The 15,750-nt window shown below is 50.9% G+C and overlaps 5 protein-coding genes across 5 annotated transcripts; 3 read left to right on the top strand and 2 right to left on the bottom strand.

Annotated features, from left to right (window-relative positions):
* Positions 1–1,321: 1,321 nt before the first annotated feature.
* Positions 1,322–5,308, top strand: J4E82_004206 (uncharacterized protein; the record flags this gene model as incomplete). Its single annotated transcript, XM_051730485.1, has 4 exons — positions 1,322–1,454; positions 1,600–2,128; positions 2,176–4,566; positions 4,834–5,308. 4 exons carry the CDS (start codon positions 1,322–1,324, stop codon positions 5,306–5,308), a joined length of 3,528 nt encoding a protein of 1,175 aa, XP_051589824.1.
* Positions 5,309–5,523: 215 nt separating this feature from the next.
* J4E82_004205 (uncharacterized protein) lies at positions 5,524–6,120 on the bottom strand (the record flags this gene model as incomplete). Its single annotated transcript, XM_051730484.1, has 1 exon — positions 5,524–6,120. One exon carries the CDS (start codon positions 6,118–6,120, stop codon positions 5,524–5,526), a length of 597 nt encoding a protein of 198 aa, XP_051589823.1.
* Positions 6,121–7,274: 1,154 nt separating this feature from the next.
* Positions 7,275–8,354, top strand: J4E82_004204 (uncharacterized protein; the record flags this gene model as incomplete). Its single annotated transcript, XM_051730483.1, has 1 exon — positions 7,275–8,354. One exon carries the CDS (start codon positions 7,275–7,277, stop codon positions 8,352–8,354), a length of 1,080 nt encoding a protein of 359 aa, XP_051589822.1.
* Positions 8,355–8,628: 274 nt separating this feature from the next.
* Positions 8,629–10,248, bottom strand: J4E82_004203 (uncharacterized protein; the record flags this gene model as incomplete). Its single annotated transcript, XM_051730482.1, has 1 exon — positions 8,629–10,248. The coding sequence occupies one exon, from the start codon at positions 10,246–10,248 to the stop codon at positions 8,629–8,631; it is 1,620 nt and encodes a 539-aa protein (XP_051589821.1).
* Positions 10,249–14,290: 4,042 nt separating this feature from the next.
* Positions 14,291–14,984, top strand: J4E82_004202 (uncharacterized protein; the record flags this gene model as incomplete). Its single annotated transcript, XM_051730481.1, has 3 exons — positions 14,291–14,619; positions 14,696–14,848; positions 14,900–14,984. 3 exons carry the CDS (start codon positions 14,291–14,293, stop codon positions 14,982–14,984), a joined length of 567 nt encoding a protein of 188 aa, XP_051589820.1.
* Positions 14,985–15,750: the final 766 nt, after the last annotated feature.

Below are 15,750 nucleotides of genomic sequence, written 5' to 3'. Positions count from 1 at the left end.
AGCTTTTTCTCGTGGATATCCCTTCAGTATGTAAACATCTCACGCGCAGCATCAAAACCTTCGGCTTGTGACTTGATTCTCGTGCTGGCTGCCCCTGGTAAGGTCCGTCTCTTGCCCAGCACCCCATGCAAGATGACGTTGTTCGGGCATACTACCTTGGACTGCAATTTCCCCAGCAAGCGATGGCATTCGAAGACATTCTGGTCATAGCCAATAAGCAAAAATTAATCTGCAAGACTTACAAGGCAGTATTCAGTGCCACATCGCGAGAGGTGACGAGCCCAGCGATGCGGACGGGTAGTGCCACGTGGGGCTTTCCTGCAGTATTGCGACAACCCTCCAAAAAAGAAAAGCATTAAAACTTTCGCATATCATCTTCGCATCTTACTGCTTGTTCTATAATGTTCGAAATTTGTAGTAGTTCTTAAAGTCCCACATGCATGTGCGTAGGCTACACTAACAGTTCCCACGTCCAGGCGCCTGGTGCCTAGGTGGTGGCTGCCACGAGACAGTTATGCTAAGAACACGAGCTTCCACCCATCAAAAACCCGACGCCTTCTGACTTCTTATCACTACCACCCCCTCATGGGGCGATTAAAAGTTCTTCATGTTGATCTGCGCTTTGGATTTATTACCCATATACGGCCGTCTCCTCTACGCCATTCCTCAGAAGTGCCACAGCAGAGTCCGTTGGTTCACCCTTTCTCTCCATCTGCTACGACTTTTGCATATCAAGTTCAAGCCCATATGCTTATTCACAGTATTCGATATTTCTAGCAACTATGGCAGATACAATCACGTTGCTGGAAGGCAAAAACACATAGGATATTAGCAACTGAGTGTTAGGCTCAAGCACGCAGAGATCTTGAACAAGGTGCAATGTCGAGCCTTGCTTGTCTCGCCATTCTCGTCGCAGCTCAAAGCTTCGATGTCTCACCTCCAGTCTCATTCCATTTCAGTTCATCTAATTCTTCAAATTGTTCCCATTGCTTTACCCAGTCGTACAAAGCTAGTCCTTATCTTATTGGTGGCATCACCTCTACAGTAACATTTAATTGTCTTTATCACATTTCACAATCCTGCTTGTCTCAACTTGTGCGCGTCGTAGTAATTGCTTGATTAGTCGAGTGATCCGTTTGCCGTGGCTAGACCACTCCTTCCTCACGGTGACTGTGTGTTTACAACTCACCGCGCGAACTTCACTTCGCGAACTTCACCTCGCGAGCCACGACGAAAATTCTTTCTGTGTTCTCTCATCTCCCATCGCTACTTGTCTCAGCACATATCACTTCTAAACGTCAGATACAATCGCAAGACAAACATGGCGCGAGGCCCTCGCAACAAAGCAAACCGGGCCAACAAGCGGGCAGGCGCCAGCACGGCTTCCCACAGAGGCTCACAAGCACCACCATTCAACAATACATATGAGAGCCTAGAACAGCTGGATTGTGAATGTAAGTCTTGTCCTGTGTCTCGCATCAGCCCATGATATCTCGCCGTAGCAAAGAAGTCTCGTATTCCTTGCCTATGGAGCTGCAGAGCTTCTATCTTCACTTGGATTAGTAGGAATCGTTATGAAAATGGCTAACCTTTTGGCAGATGGAGAACTGAATGCCAGTCTTACAGAGCGTTTCCGCAGCATGCCCTTCAACGCCTCCAGGAATGTCTCTGTTCCGCACGATGATATCCCCATGTCTGAACCATTCCGCGCCAACAACGACATCCGAGAGTACTTCGAACTAGCTAAGAAACCTGTCACTGGAGGGGCATGGCTGCATATGCCAGAGATCCCGAACCCTTCGGAGGTTCTGTGTGAAAAATCCGAATCTAATGACGAGGCGCTCATTGAGGTTGACGAGAGAATTCGTCCACACAAGCCCAAAGGTGCATACGACGACAATGAAGACTATTTGAGGACCAAGTACGAGCTTCTACGTGAAGATGCTGTTCGACCGCTCCGTGAAGCTATCGACGAGGTTCGTGCCGATCCGTTCAAGAATGAAGCAGAGTACAGGAATCAGAGCATCGGAGTCTATGATCCAGTTTATATCACGTCACTCGTATTTTCGCCGCGAGGCTTAGCAACGCGGGTCGCCTTCTTCCTCAGCCGGGTCAAGAAGTACATCCGGTAAGCCGAGGTGTAGATGCAGATTTGACTCTAACTAACGAACCTAGATGGGAGCAGTCGAAGAGGCTGATCACTGGCACTCTTGTTGCCTTATCCCCTACCGATGATGCATTCCAGACCCAATGTGTGCTCGCTATAGTTGCGGCTCGTCCTCTCTCCGCACTAGAGCAGAACCCACCTGAGATTGATCTCTTCTTCGCGCGTCCAGAGGACCAGGAAATAGATCCTATGCGCAAGTGGATTATGGTAGAGTGTCGAAGCAGCTTTTTCGAAGCATCTAAACATACGCTGCTCGCTCTCCAACACTTGATGAGGGAGCCATTTCCGATGTCCAAGTACCTGGTCCACGTCCAGAAAGAGGTAGACCCTCCGGCCTACATCAAACATAACCCTTACGTCAATCTGAGCTCACTCGTAAGTATCGAGGAGGGTAGAGATTACGAGAATGTGAATGTACTGGAGGATTGGCCCACAACTTCCTCGCACTCGCTCGACAACTCTCAGAGCAGGGCATTGAAACGTATACTAACAAGCGAATTGGCCATTATACAAGGACCTCCAGGAACGGGAAAGACGTTTGTGTCTGTTGTCGCGCTCCAAATTGCCTGCAACAATTTGCGCAAAGAGGATGCGCCTATCATTGTTACAGCTCAGACCAACCACGCTCTTGATCAATTGCTCCGCCATACGTCACAATTTGAACCCAATTACATTCGCTTGGGAGGCAGAAGCAAGGACAAGGAAATCAAGAAACGAACTTTATTCGAAGTTCGCTCAGAACTACCTCGGCAAAAGCAGCCTGGCAGTCAGAAGGCGCAAGCCACTATTGCGATAAGGAAGTTGACTACTCAGCTTCAGGTTCTGCTTGCGCCTCTTGAAGTCAACAAAGTGCCGCTTGATCACAAGCTCCTACGAAGTCTTGGACTGATCACCCGGGATCAAGCCGAATCACTGGAGATGGAATCGCAATGCACGATGGGGGTTTCACCCTCTGATAGTCCAGGGATTCTAATGGAACAGTGGCTGGGTAGATGTCTCGCTCCATGTGATCGGCCAATCGGTCCAGAACAGTTCGACTGGGGATATGAAGAAGACGACTTCGAGGTCGAACAACTGAAAGAGCTTGAGGCTGAAGCCGTGGCTCAGGATGACGATGATATTGAGGCATTACCCGGACCACTGATCCAACTCAGTGACAACTGGAAGGGTACAGGAAATCTGCTGAGCAACGCCGACATCCAAGATATCTTACGAAAAACGGATGACTTGACGACAATTCGTGTCGCCGATCGCGGTACGATCTACAACTACTTCAAACGCGAAGCCAAGAAACTCATTGTTATCGAAATTCGCAAGCTCGCGAAACTTTATCAAGAAGCAGTTGTGCAGCGCAAGGTGGGTATGTGGGAAGAAGATGTACGTGTTCTCAGCAAGGCACGCATCATCGGCTGCACAACGACCGGTCTCGCAAAGTATCGTGCTCTACTCTGCGCTCTCCGACCTCGGATTTGTGTTGTAGAAGAAGCAGCAGAAACACTCGAGGCTCCTGTCACCGCTGCTTGTTTCCCTAGTCTCGAGCACCTCGTCTTGGTCGGTGATCACCAACAGCTGCGCCCTCACACCCAGGTGCGTGCCTTTGAAGACAAACCATACTTCCTGAATTTGTCACTCTTCGAGCGTTTAGTCTGTAATGACGTCGCCTTCGATACGCTTACCCGACAACGTCGTATGATACCTGAGATACGACGACTGTTATATCCCATCTATCAGGACACACTCAAGGACCACAAGAGTGTAAAGGATCTTAGTAACCGCCCGCCAGTCGAAGGCATGGGTGGGAACAACAGTTTCTTCTTTTGTCACGACTGGCAAGAGACCCGCGATACTTACATGTCGGCGCTGAACCCAATGGAAGCACATATGATAGTCCAATTTTTCGACTACTTGGTTCTGAACGGTGTCGATGCTACCAAGATTACGGTATTGACCTTCTACAACGGTCAGCGCAAGGAGATCATGCGGAGGCTCCGGGCGCATCCGAATCTACGTGGCGGAGTGCACGATATCCAGGTAGTAACCGTGGACAGCTACCAAGGCGAGGAGAACGATATCGTCCTACTTTCTTTGGTACGATCAAACCACAAACATTCCATTGGGTTCCTGAACTCCGAGAACCGCGCCTGTGTCGCCCTTTCCCGAGCCAAACGAGGCTTCTACATCTTCGGAAATGCAGAGCTTCTTGCGTGCGAAAGCGGTACTTGGGCTTCAGTCATTGAGATAATGTGGAGGAATAAGAAGGTCAGGGTGACGATAGGCCAAGAGCGGCGGATAGGTTATCAGTTCCCGCTCGAGTGCAGCAACCATGGACGCAGGATATGGTGCGAAGTGCCCGAAGACTTCGAACTTATCAAGGGTGGATGTGACATCAAGTGCCAAGGGTCGTTGCCATGCGGACATCGCTGCCCATACCCATGTAAGCGTACCAATATACGAACTATATGGGAGACGGATACTAAATCGCTTACTAGGCCATTCCTTTGAACATCACAGGATCAACTGCACGCAGAAATGCTCCAGGCGCCTTGAGACTTGTGGTCATCCTTGTATCGGTACGTGTTGCCTTCAAATGCAAGCAAGACCCCTTACTGACAATCTTTAGCGGAGTGTTGCGACCCGTGCAAGTGTCATATGTGCGACCGTCGCAGTGGTGGCGTCAAATCGACTTTGAAACCAGTAAACGGGGCGGCACCGTTTCGCGGAGCCCGACCAAACACGCAAAGCTTGATGCTCGAAGACACGTTACCCGGCCCTGGATCCTCTAAACGTGGTGTCCAGACCTATGCGCCCACTCAACGCATGACGACCCCGGGTCTATCAGATTGCACTACGGTACAGTGGGATGTCTACGCTAATGGCGGTGGTGTACAGGAAGACGATGCACGTGCATACGCGAAGATGCAGGTGGAAGCCCTATACTATGCACATCGAACATCTACTCCTGGGACCGAGACTACAGGCGGCAAGCTGATTGAGCTGTTGCCAGAAAAGGACGCAACTGTTTCCAAAAACACGGGCTTGCTTCTTGATCTTGACGTCGAACCATTGGTCCCAGAGAGTCATCCCCAAACGCCGCGGTCATATGCAAATGCTGCGAAGCCCTACGTCAACCTTTTAGATTGAATGACTATACGCAACAATGGAGTTTTGGCGTGATCAGTGCGTTCGTGCTTGAAGTGTACCGGTGGATAGTTATGTGCAATCATATCGACGTGAACTAGGAGAACATGCATCGATACAGGGCATTGGTAGAAGGTATGCATAGCAACTCTAGCGCAAAGGACTCGTGTCCGGGGTATATCACTAAATCTTCAGATCGCTCAACATCTTTGCCATGCTCAATCTTTCCTGTCCCCATCCATCTGGACCTCGAACACTTCGCCAGCCAGCTTTGCGACATCACCACCAAGCCCCGCAAGTCCGGCCTTGATACTTTCAATCGTCTGCGACGTCAAGTTGCCTTTCCGCGAGTAGAAGTCTACACCCGCAGGGGTAAACAACGTCTTTGCAAAGTACGTCACGACCCAACTGTTGTCAGTGCCCTCCTCGTCGCCATAGCCTAGTATCTCCCATTTGCTCGTCGCAATCACCAACCACCCCTTGCCACGCCAGTTGTAGCCGAGACTCGCCACTTCTCCGCCCTCTGTACCTGACGCTGAGGCTGTATTTGGTACATCAAACGGCTTGTCAACTCCATGCACAGTCTTGATCTTCTCGGCGCCCAGAGATTGGTACGTGACTACGTCGTCGATCTGAGCGGGCTGTGTGGAGGGAATGGCAGTGTATGTGATGCGCACGTTGCGCGATTTCTTCCACATGGGCAGCGTGGAGTGGGTTACATTCCAGGAGCCTGAAAGCCATGACAGGGCGGGTGGTGCGAGCGAGGGGGAGGGTTCGGTGGACGGCAGAGACGATGGAGCGCGGAGGGTTACCATGGTGAGGTGACTTTGTTTGGTGGGGTGAGGGCGGTTGGTGATTGGCGATGTATGTGTGGAGATGGACGCGTGGAATCTGGAGAGATTTTTGTGGGTATTAGATGATGATGACGATTGACAATTGTTGACGGTGGGCGTTGATGAGGTTGGACGGACAACGAATTTTCGACGTGGCTGGGGGAGCGGTCTGACGTTTGTCAAGAGAGTCGCGAAGCTGTCGCGATGTCAGTCGTCTGGAGACGAGTACTTCGAAGCTACTATATGCTTCATATTTGCTTTTGATCAGCTGTAGATCCCATCTACACTTAACACATCATCATTTCCATCACCACCGCGTCTCTCATCAGCACTCGATAACGCGACAGGGCTAACAGATCGACGCTACCGGGAGCCAACGCAGCCGGGGGCATGTGCCAAGCCACCAGCCGTATCCCGCCACTCCAACAATAGATCGTCCTACCTACTTCCGAACTTCGCCTCAGCACCCCAGGGTTCATCAAAAATCGAATAACCTGACATCACCTTTCCCGCCTGCCCGCCTCCGACGCGTAACGCCCTGTCCATGGCCAGCGAAATTCGACTGTCTGTCCCACCATCTGCGGTCTTCCTAGAAGCCGATGTCGCCAGTTAATGCATCGTAACCCATGTTTCGACTGCGTCGCGGCGGCTCTCGGTTGGCCGGGGGCTGACGAGGCCTGAAACTCTTGCACCAGTTTGTCCACGTCGCTTCGTGGGCTGTGCAGTGAGTACGAGAACACCGTTTGCGAAGTGCTTGCCAGGCTCCACTCTTTGTGGCAGTTTGATGGTTGGTAGCGCGCCACTTTTTTCCTACGCCCAGTCACCACCTGTTTCCATGATTACCGTATACAGGCTTGGGTGGCTAGGCTGAGACGACTGCTGCGTAATAGTATAATAGCATTGTGATCCCCAGTCTTGATGATGGTAGAGTAACTACTTTTGCTTTTTCCAACGGGTTTACATCATTGAACGACGTTGTTCCTTTAACATTGTTTGGGGATATTGCATAGATTGCTTGATTGTTCTCCAGTACACGGCTTACGACCTCTATTTGACGACGACCACGACCACGGAAAAGCGCTGCTAAGCTCACTGTTCGAGAGGAACTATCCTACAAACTCAACGCACACGTCAACATGTTTTCAAGAAGCATACTACTCCAAGCTTCGGCTCTTTTGCCCTTGCTATACGCACCCGCCTCCGCACAAAACGCTTGCAACAACTCGCCCGACCTATGTACCCGCCCATACAACAACATCACATACCTGGGTGCGCACAATTCTCCATTCCTAAGGAATAAAGAGACATCGTTCTCCACATCTGGAAACCACTACTACAACACCACAACACAACTCGATGCTGGCGTGCGCCTTCTCTCAGGTCAAGTTCACAAAGCCAACGGCACTGGCAACGATGCATGGCATCTCTGCCATAGCAGCTGCGACCTGCTCGACGCTGGAACGCTGGAAAACTGGCTCAGTGAAATAAAAACCTGGATGGACGCCAACACAAACGACGTCGTAACCCTCCTCCTCGTAAACTCCGACAACGCCTCCCCCGCAGACCTCGGCGGAGTCTTTTCCTCGTCAGGACTCGACAAAATCGCCTACTCGCCCCCAAGTTTGACAACCACACCGCAAACATGGCCCACGCTTGACACTCTAATCGGCAACAACACCCGCTTGATGTCTTTCGTCGCCAGCCTCTCGAACCCCTCGTCAGACTACCCATACCTTATGGACGAATTCGTGTACATGTTCGAAAACGACTATGAAAACGTCTCCCCTTCAAACTACTCCTGCAACCCATCGCGCCCGGAAGCCGTTGCTGGAAACCCCTCTACAGCTCTAGAGTCTGGTCGCATGTTCCTGCAAAACCACTTCTTGTACGAGACTCAGCTCTTTGGTATCCAATCTCCCAATGAGACCTATGCCAATGTCACCAATGCGGAGACCGGCTTTGGAAGCTTAGGCGAATCGATACAGGAGTGCGAGGGTATCTACGGAAAGCCGGCCAGTTTCGTCATGGTAGACTTCTTCAACGTCGGACCTGCGATTGCGAGTGTAGATCGCGCCAACGGCGTGAGTGGCGCACAGGGCAGAAAGAGTCTTAGCACAGAGGCGTTGGTGCAAAGTACTGGTGCTGGAGTCAGAGAGAGGGGAAGCTTACTTGCTGTGGTTTTGGCAGTCGGTGTCGCTGTTTTCTTTGGAGCGTAATAAGTGACAAGAGAGATTAGTATTAGAACTTGCGGCAACTTTGGTTATTTGCATGGCGATGGCGTTTAGGTCTTTGGAACTCCTAGATTTTGGATGTTCGGATTAGGATATACTGGATGAACGAACAAAAGACGCGGCGCGTTTTCGCGCTTCGCTACGTCTGGATATGTAGCTTAAGTAGAGATAGATATGACGTTACGATGAAAGACGATCTCATCAATCAAGCAACTCGATTACTCTTCAATAGGTCTATTGCTTCATCATGCATACTCAACTACTCTTGGAAAGGCGTGAATTCCTCCAACACACTCTCAGCCTCCTTCAGATCATCCATCAGTACTCGCTTGTGCGCCTCACTCCTAACTCTGATTTCACATTCAAACTTCCGAGGCCGTATGTTGAAGCCCTCGGTATAGGCAAAAGTATCATACTTCACCCCTGCTTTGGGCTGAATATCAAAGGCCCACAGAATCTTCGCTAGCGCAATGTACAGACTATTCTCCGCAAGACTGGCACCAGGGCAGATGCGCCTTCCCCAGCCAAACGACGAGTGACCTGATTTTGCTGGATGGGGTTTGCCCGTGAGCGGTGTTGGTGCTTTGGAGCGTTCCACAAGCGCCTCATCGAGGAAGCGTGTGGGATCGAAGTGGTGTGGATTCGGATAGTACTCCTCGTTGAGGTTTATAGCCCATGAGTTTCCTAGAACAGTGGTGCCAGAAGGAATATAGTATCCTTCGTAACGATCATCCTCTGTGGAGGCGTGAGGTGTACCTCCGAGAACGGCAACAGGACGCCAGCGAAGAACTTCCTTTACCAGAGCGCGAATATATGGCAGGTTCGTTTCGTCTTCAAACGTAGGACTGCGGCCAGTGCCGATGATGGTGTCTAATTCGCGATGGGCGGCGTGTAGGGTCTCGGGATGCGTGACCAACGCTAGGAAGGCAGTGCAGAGCGTCGAGGCCGTAGTATCAGACCCAGCGCCGAAAAGCGATGCTGGGATGTAGGAGAAATTGCGATCCGACAAGGGGATATGCTCCGTCTCTCGCAATTCGAGCAGAAGCTTGCAGAGTGAATCTGGAATATCGCCGCCCTGGGTCTTTGCTCTCGCAAGATCCGAGCGTACGACATCCACCAAGGCCATGTTCGCAGCTGCTTCCTCACGACCACGCGCTTTTATATCAGCCTTCCAAGGCGCCAGAGCATCTGGGACATGCTTCAAGATGGGGAAGGACTCGACGAGGTACTTTCCAGGCACATTCAGCGATGCGGCGACATGCATGAACTTGAAGCGCTGGTGGATGACGTTGGCATTGAGCGAGTCGATGCGGTGTCCGTATGCGACACAGAAAACGATGCTGGAAGTGAATCGTTCGAGGAGTTTCTCCCAGTTGGCCGGGCTGTTGAGGAGCTGCTGGCAAAGCCGCGATGCCTCTGCTGTTTGAACGGGCTTGTACAACCTCAGCGCCCTGGGTGTCAAAGCCTGATGTAGCAGCTTCCTCCGCACACTCCATTCTTTGCCATATGGCTGTACCAGTATACTAGCATTGTCCCACAGTATCTCGCCCATAGCCACTATACGCGGACGCGACGAGTACTTTGTGCTCCGCTTCTCCATCAGCTCGACAGCGATGTTGGGGTCGGATATGATGACAGTAGGCTTGCGGCCGATCCATATCGTGAAGATGGGACCGTATATCTTGGACCATTCCTGGAACTGGATCCAGGGCTTTGATTTTGGGAGTTGAAGTTTGTTGCCGAGAAACGGGAGAGGCGTGGGACCTGGAGGCATTCGGAGCCACACCCAGACATCGTGGAGAAGCGTCGCGAGGGGTACCGCGAGGGCGATAGAAAGCCACAAGTAGGGTGGTAGGTAAAGGAGAGAATCTAGCGCCATGTCAACAAGGGTGCGTAGAGGATAGACGCTGATGCTATCCAGGGCTGTCGAGCACTTGGAGGGCGATATGTACTCGCGACATCGGACTTGAGCGCTTCTACAGCTTCCAACGTGATGCTCGGCAGTTGTACTTGCTCGCTACTGTTGCTCCGCGATGCATGGCGGGAGGAGGATGCGGGGTGCTTATTCGTTCACTCATCCCTTCATCATGCCAAAGAGCCGCCCCACCGTCTAGCGGTCGGCCTGCTCTTTCCACTCATACATCGTTATGAGAATGGAACTAAGCCTGCCTTGGAAATTCTTCGAAACGGTATTTGCTCAAAGTCATGATTGCTGGCGAGAGACAGTGATGACATGTCGCGCTCGGGGTAATTTACCCGGACTAGCGCGTTGCGGGAAGGTCCGGGACAGGAGAGGAGGATTGCGATTGCACCCGCAACTTTACACATACGCACGTCGTCTCTGTGCGCTTATTCTGACTGACATGTCACTACTAAAACGCATGGTATCATTTTCTGCGCCACATAGAACGCCGTCGGTAATCTCGAAGGTGCCCGCCTTCGAGAATGCGGGACGCGTATCCGTCATCGTGAAGGGCGATTCCGCTAAATCATTCATGACCATGGCATCGAAAGAGCTATCAAGACAATCATGTTGCTGACGTTTCGAATTTGTCCTATTCATCGTAACGGAAACTAGGTCAACTCCTATGGATATTGCAAACTCAAAGGTCGCTGTTGTTTCCAAAAGAGTCTTGCTTATCTCACCCCATACAATTGAAGGTCCATGAATGTGCAATATTCGCATCGATCCTAGAGCAGACACCTAACCTAGGGATCTTCAAATTTAGAGAATCGGTTCCCTAGACACTATAGTTACGCGAGTCTACTAAGGTCACGCTCATCATCTAAGAAAGTACATCGCGGTGTCTTGAAGTTGAACGTACTAAAGCGATACTGTAGACTACTCCATACATGATAAGGTTAGGAAGCAGCTTTCGGGCTCGACAATCACACGACGACGTCTGGCATTGAACCTGTCAATAAAGAATTGTGAGAACTGAGTCTACGCTGAGCTCCTTGACGATTCAGATTACAGCAACTTTATCAAGCTATATCACGTCGAAATCCCCGATTTCTTGCTTACAGGCGGATTTCTACGTTTACCAGAAGAACAGGCGGGCAACATCTTGCATCACACTCTGGAAGAAGCTCTACGCTGGTAAACGGGTCAGGGTTGGGTTGTGGTTGTGTAGGATTTGTAAGACCCTAATCCAACCACAACCATTAACCCGTGATTTTAGACTCTAGCATGGGTATAGGTTGGGCTGGGGTTGGGTATAGTATACCCAAGTATACCCAAGTATACCCAAGTATACCCAAGTATATACACCTGTGTCTAAAGCAATCATCACATATGATTATAGCTAACCCAGATGAAACCCTATATCCACGCTCCTCCCAACCCAACCAAACCTATACCCACGCTAGAGTCTACCCTGATCCAACCTATACCCGAGGCCCGTGCAACCACAACCAAACTAATGCCCATCACAGGGTATACTATACCCATTTACCAGCGTAGGAAGAACCACCCATTGCTCATGTTGATGGGACGATCAGCAATATCTGAGATGTCCAACGTAGTATTTTCTTTACATGTCATCAACACAGCGACCCCTCAAAGCTGTGCGAGGTTGAGCTTGATGCTGAGTGTCATCCTATGGTTAAGTGCTACACCGGAGGTAGTTGCAGCAAACTGAAGCGGCATGGTATCGAAGTGGAGGCTCTGATAGATGATTCAGCTGTAGGGATTCTGGTATATGCCTCAGAAGAGACTTATACTGACTGTAAATTTTAGACGTATAGGCAGCAAATCCGGGTCAGTAGTAAGCATTTCCTTTTGTCTGGAAAGAGGAACGTAGCTTGCCAGTGTGTTATTTCATCTATATACCTGTGGTAGTGCCTCACAGAGAAGTGTGAGGATGTAATGAAAAGACATATAGTTTAATGACTCTTGTAATTGAGTTTGATTGTGAGAAGACTGAACTTCGATTCTTTGACGAGGTACATCAGAAGTGACGCCCAGCTATGCGGAGAGACTCGCGCCCGAACGTGCGTCAATTCTCCGATAGACAGGCTTCCACCACCGCGACCGGCCTCAAGTGGCTCCCGCTGTCAGATGTGAGCTTATCCATATGCAGTGGACATAGGCGAGCGCCAGTTCATACGCATGGATACGATCGCCGAACTGCCATACAATAAGCTAGCCACCCGAACGTTGTGCCTAACGTAACCCAAACGACGGGTCGCGCTTCCTGAAGACTATCCTGGTAGCGCATCTATGCTAGTAATACAGTGTTACCGAAGTTGCATACCAGGTTCGGCGCATAGTTCCTGCATGGGAGTGGTCCAAAAACCACGGCATTGCTCCATTGGCGAGAATTTAGTCCGTGGCTGGGTCAGATACTGAGCACTCTGTACGACAGTGACTCGGAGTAGCTACCACGCGTAGCTCACATGGCTGCCTTTGACAGTTGTAGCACCGGATCGGATCGCAAAGCGCAATTGAAGCGCCAATGTAACCGTTTCTTTGAGTACAAGCTTACTATAACGTTGACATAATGCTTCATGCGCATGTCATTGACACTGAGATTATAGGGCTTCGATGAGCTTCTGCGATCATGAGGTGGAGCTGTGGAGGAGGTAGCTTACCAGGAATGGCTGCATAGTGCAAGCCGCCACACTAAGAGGACGTTGGGCAGTACATGCAAGGGCGTTAGTGGCATACCGCGATGACCACATGTCATCAGATGGAGCTAGACAAAATCCTTCACCGCCACTATACATGCTCTTACCTTATGGTGGAATTGTAATTGGAACGTCTACGGATGCGTGTGAGGTGTCGTGCGTGGTTACGCAGTGCAGGGATTGCACATCGGCTTCAGGCATCAAAGAGCCAAGTCTATCCTGCAGCCAGGCGTTGTCTTCGCGTCCACAGCCAATTGCCGGTGAAAAGGCCTGTCTTTGTTGCTGCTCGCAAGGATGACGCACCGACCCAAGGAGGGGCACGAGCAGGCGGGGCGCTGCTAGGACCCGAATATTCCTCCACGACCTTCCATGGCCGTGACCATGACAAAGTCCAGGAAATGTCGTCCTCCCATTGCGCTGCATGCCGGCGCGCGCAATCTTTCTCCTACAATATCGTGCAAACAATTCCCGCCACTGGTGTCATGCACTATCTGATCCTCCGCATCCCGTTCCAGATTGCATGCTCAAAGGCGCTGGCAGCTGTCGAGCCAGCGCATCAACTTGACAACACTTAGCATGTCCGTCCGGCAGACTACCCATGCATGTACATAGCTCCACCGGCGCTGCTTTTGCATGACATTGGTGTCCGCGTCTGCTGCGCTTACTCTGCCTCGCTGCCTTTAGCACGCACTGATGCCGGTCATTGACGGCACTGCTTCTACAGTCGTAACCGTTTGCCATTGCACGCCAATTCGCTCCGCTGAACCTTCTATACTGATACGAGCTGAGCTCTTATTCACTAGTCTCTTGTCCCGACCAATTGGCACTTTGAGTATCCAGTATCGCTCCGAGGCATCGTTGATCGGCTGCGGCCTACGGCCAAGGGCATTCATCCAGCCCAGTCTAGATGACGCTTTCAAGACCGGCTCTAGCGGAAAGAGACCTCAATGGACGTAAGACTATGCACCTTTATCACCACCAGGGCGGGGTTAGGAGCCTGAGTCGGCATGAAGGGGTCAAAGCCAGTCCCCGTTGATCAGCATGCTCCTAGCATGTCTATGGCTGAACGGTATAAAAAGAGGCCTTTTCACAGGCCCAACGAGATTCCCTTCTGCTTCTCTTTCACTCACCTCTCTAGATATCGTTACACTACATCACATTTGCCTCTTGTCTAAGCATTATAAGCTTTAGTGCTCCTAGCAATCACTCAAAACATCAAAACATTTGAGCTTCGTGCCATCACACCACTCAATACCGTTTAGTACCTATCTTGAATACAACGGATATTCAAAATGGCTTCTACCCACTCTTTCTACCATTACCCCCAGTCCTCTTACCCGATCAGCATGCCACAGAAGCCAGGCTTCTACTATCCGCAGCAACAACATGGCTACGGACGTGTGGCAGGATCACCACCCGAGGCCAATGATAGTGTCACAACATCTGGAGTTCCATCGTACGAACCATCGGCAACTTCGAGCAACTACGCCGGATCTGCCAGTGATTACGAGTCGACTAGCGGCGCCGCCAGCGTGGATCTCCTCGATTACATGGGCAGCCGTGTGAACGGCTCATTCAATCCGATGCCGCTAGATCGCAGCTTGGCGAGACAGGCACAAACGTAAGTTCAAAGACCTCCTGCTGCGAGGCCGATCAAAAGGTTTCGATTGTGGTTGCAGAGCTGACATGACAACCAGATCTGGTGAACTCAACGCTAAGCACCGAGAACTCCTTGAACTGCAGCAACTTGCTCAGCGCCGATTGGCCGGTGCTCGCATGAACTTTGCCGATGGCATGAAAGCTGCGAAAGAAGTGCAGAGAGATTTGCAATGGACGCAGAAGCGAGTAGAGTAGGAATAGTGTAATTCCAGAGTGAACAGTATAACTGACATTTTCGATAGCTCACTCAACGAGCGAGCGGCACGCAAATACCCAGATCAATTCCGCACTGCCCAAGGCAAATACCCATCACCAGTGGACTACTAGTACCACGGATTCTTACAAAATTGCCTTACGGCCTCTGTGGATGATTCAAACATACAACTTTCGGTTTCTCCAAAAATTCGGGCGGCACACGGTTATTTTACAACTTTCTGGACTCTACGGATTTTTCTATTTCTGTTATATATCACGACGTTACCACAAACAATGTGGTACGCGTCAAGTTACGAACTGTCGTTCACGGTTTCCTGCTCCACTCCGCTCCACTCTCGGCCTCGCTGCTTTAGCGAAACCCACACGCCGGCATTTTACTTTTTCCAGCAAATGTGACGCGGTCCGGCCCGCTGCCTGATGCAAGTGCTACGCGCTTGTCGATAGCTAGCGAACGAATGGCGGCAGTCAATCGACTTGCGGGACCTGATAGTGCGGCACTGGCGTGATCCCTTGTCAGCCGTCGATGGGCCGGAGGCGAACTGCAAGCTGGTAAGCATCTTCATTCGTCAAACGTTGACGAATAGACGGTGGGACTCGACGGGTGGTACTGAGGCGTTGGATCCGGCTGGGTGTTCTCCTTTCGTCTCCTTAGTTTGGGAATTGGTCTGCTTTTGGGTCGACGTCATGATAGTACTATACCATGAGGCTGGAGAAGGATTGGTCTTTTTTGCAAAGGGCTCTTTGGTGTGACTTCTCTATTATTACTCACATGTTGATGTAACGGCTTGTATGACCGTTGCGGCCGTCTCCCAGCGGAGCGGTCCACCCACAAGCACTTGAATGCTATATATTTTAACCGAGTCGCAGTGTGGGGGAT

The sequence above is a fragment of the Alternaria postmessia genome (assembly GCF_024291825.1).
Source record: "Alternaria postmessia strain BMP 2775 chromosome Unknown scaffold_19, whole genome shotgun sequence".
Classification (NCBI taxonomy): domain Eukaryota; kingdom Fungi; phylum Ascomycota; class Dothideomycetes; order Pleosporales; family Pleosporaceae; genus Alternaria; species Alternaria postmessia.
Note: the sequence above shows the minus strand (reverse complement) of the source record. Positions and strands in the feature narration are given on the sequence as shown.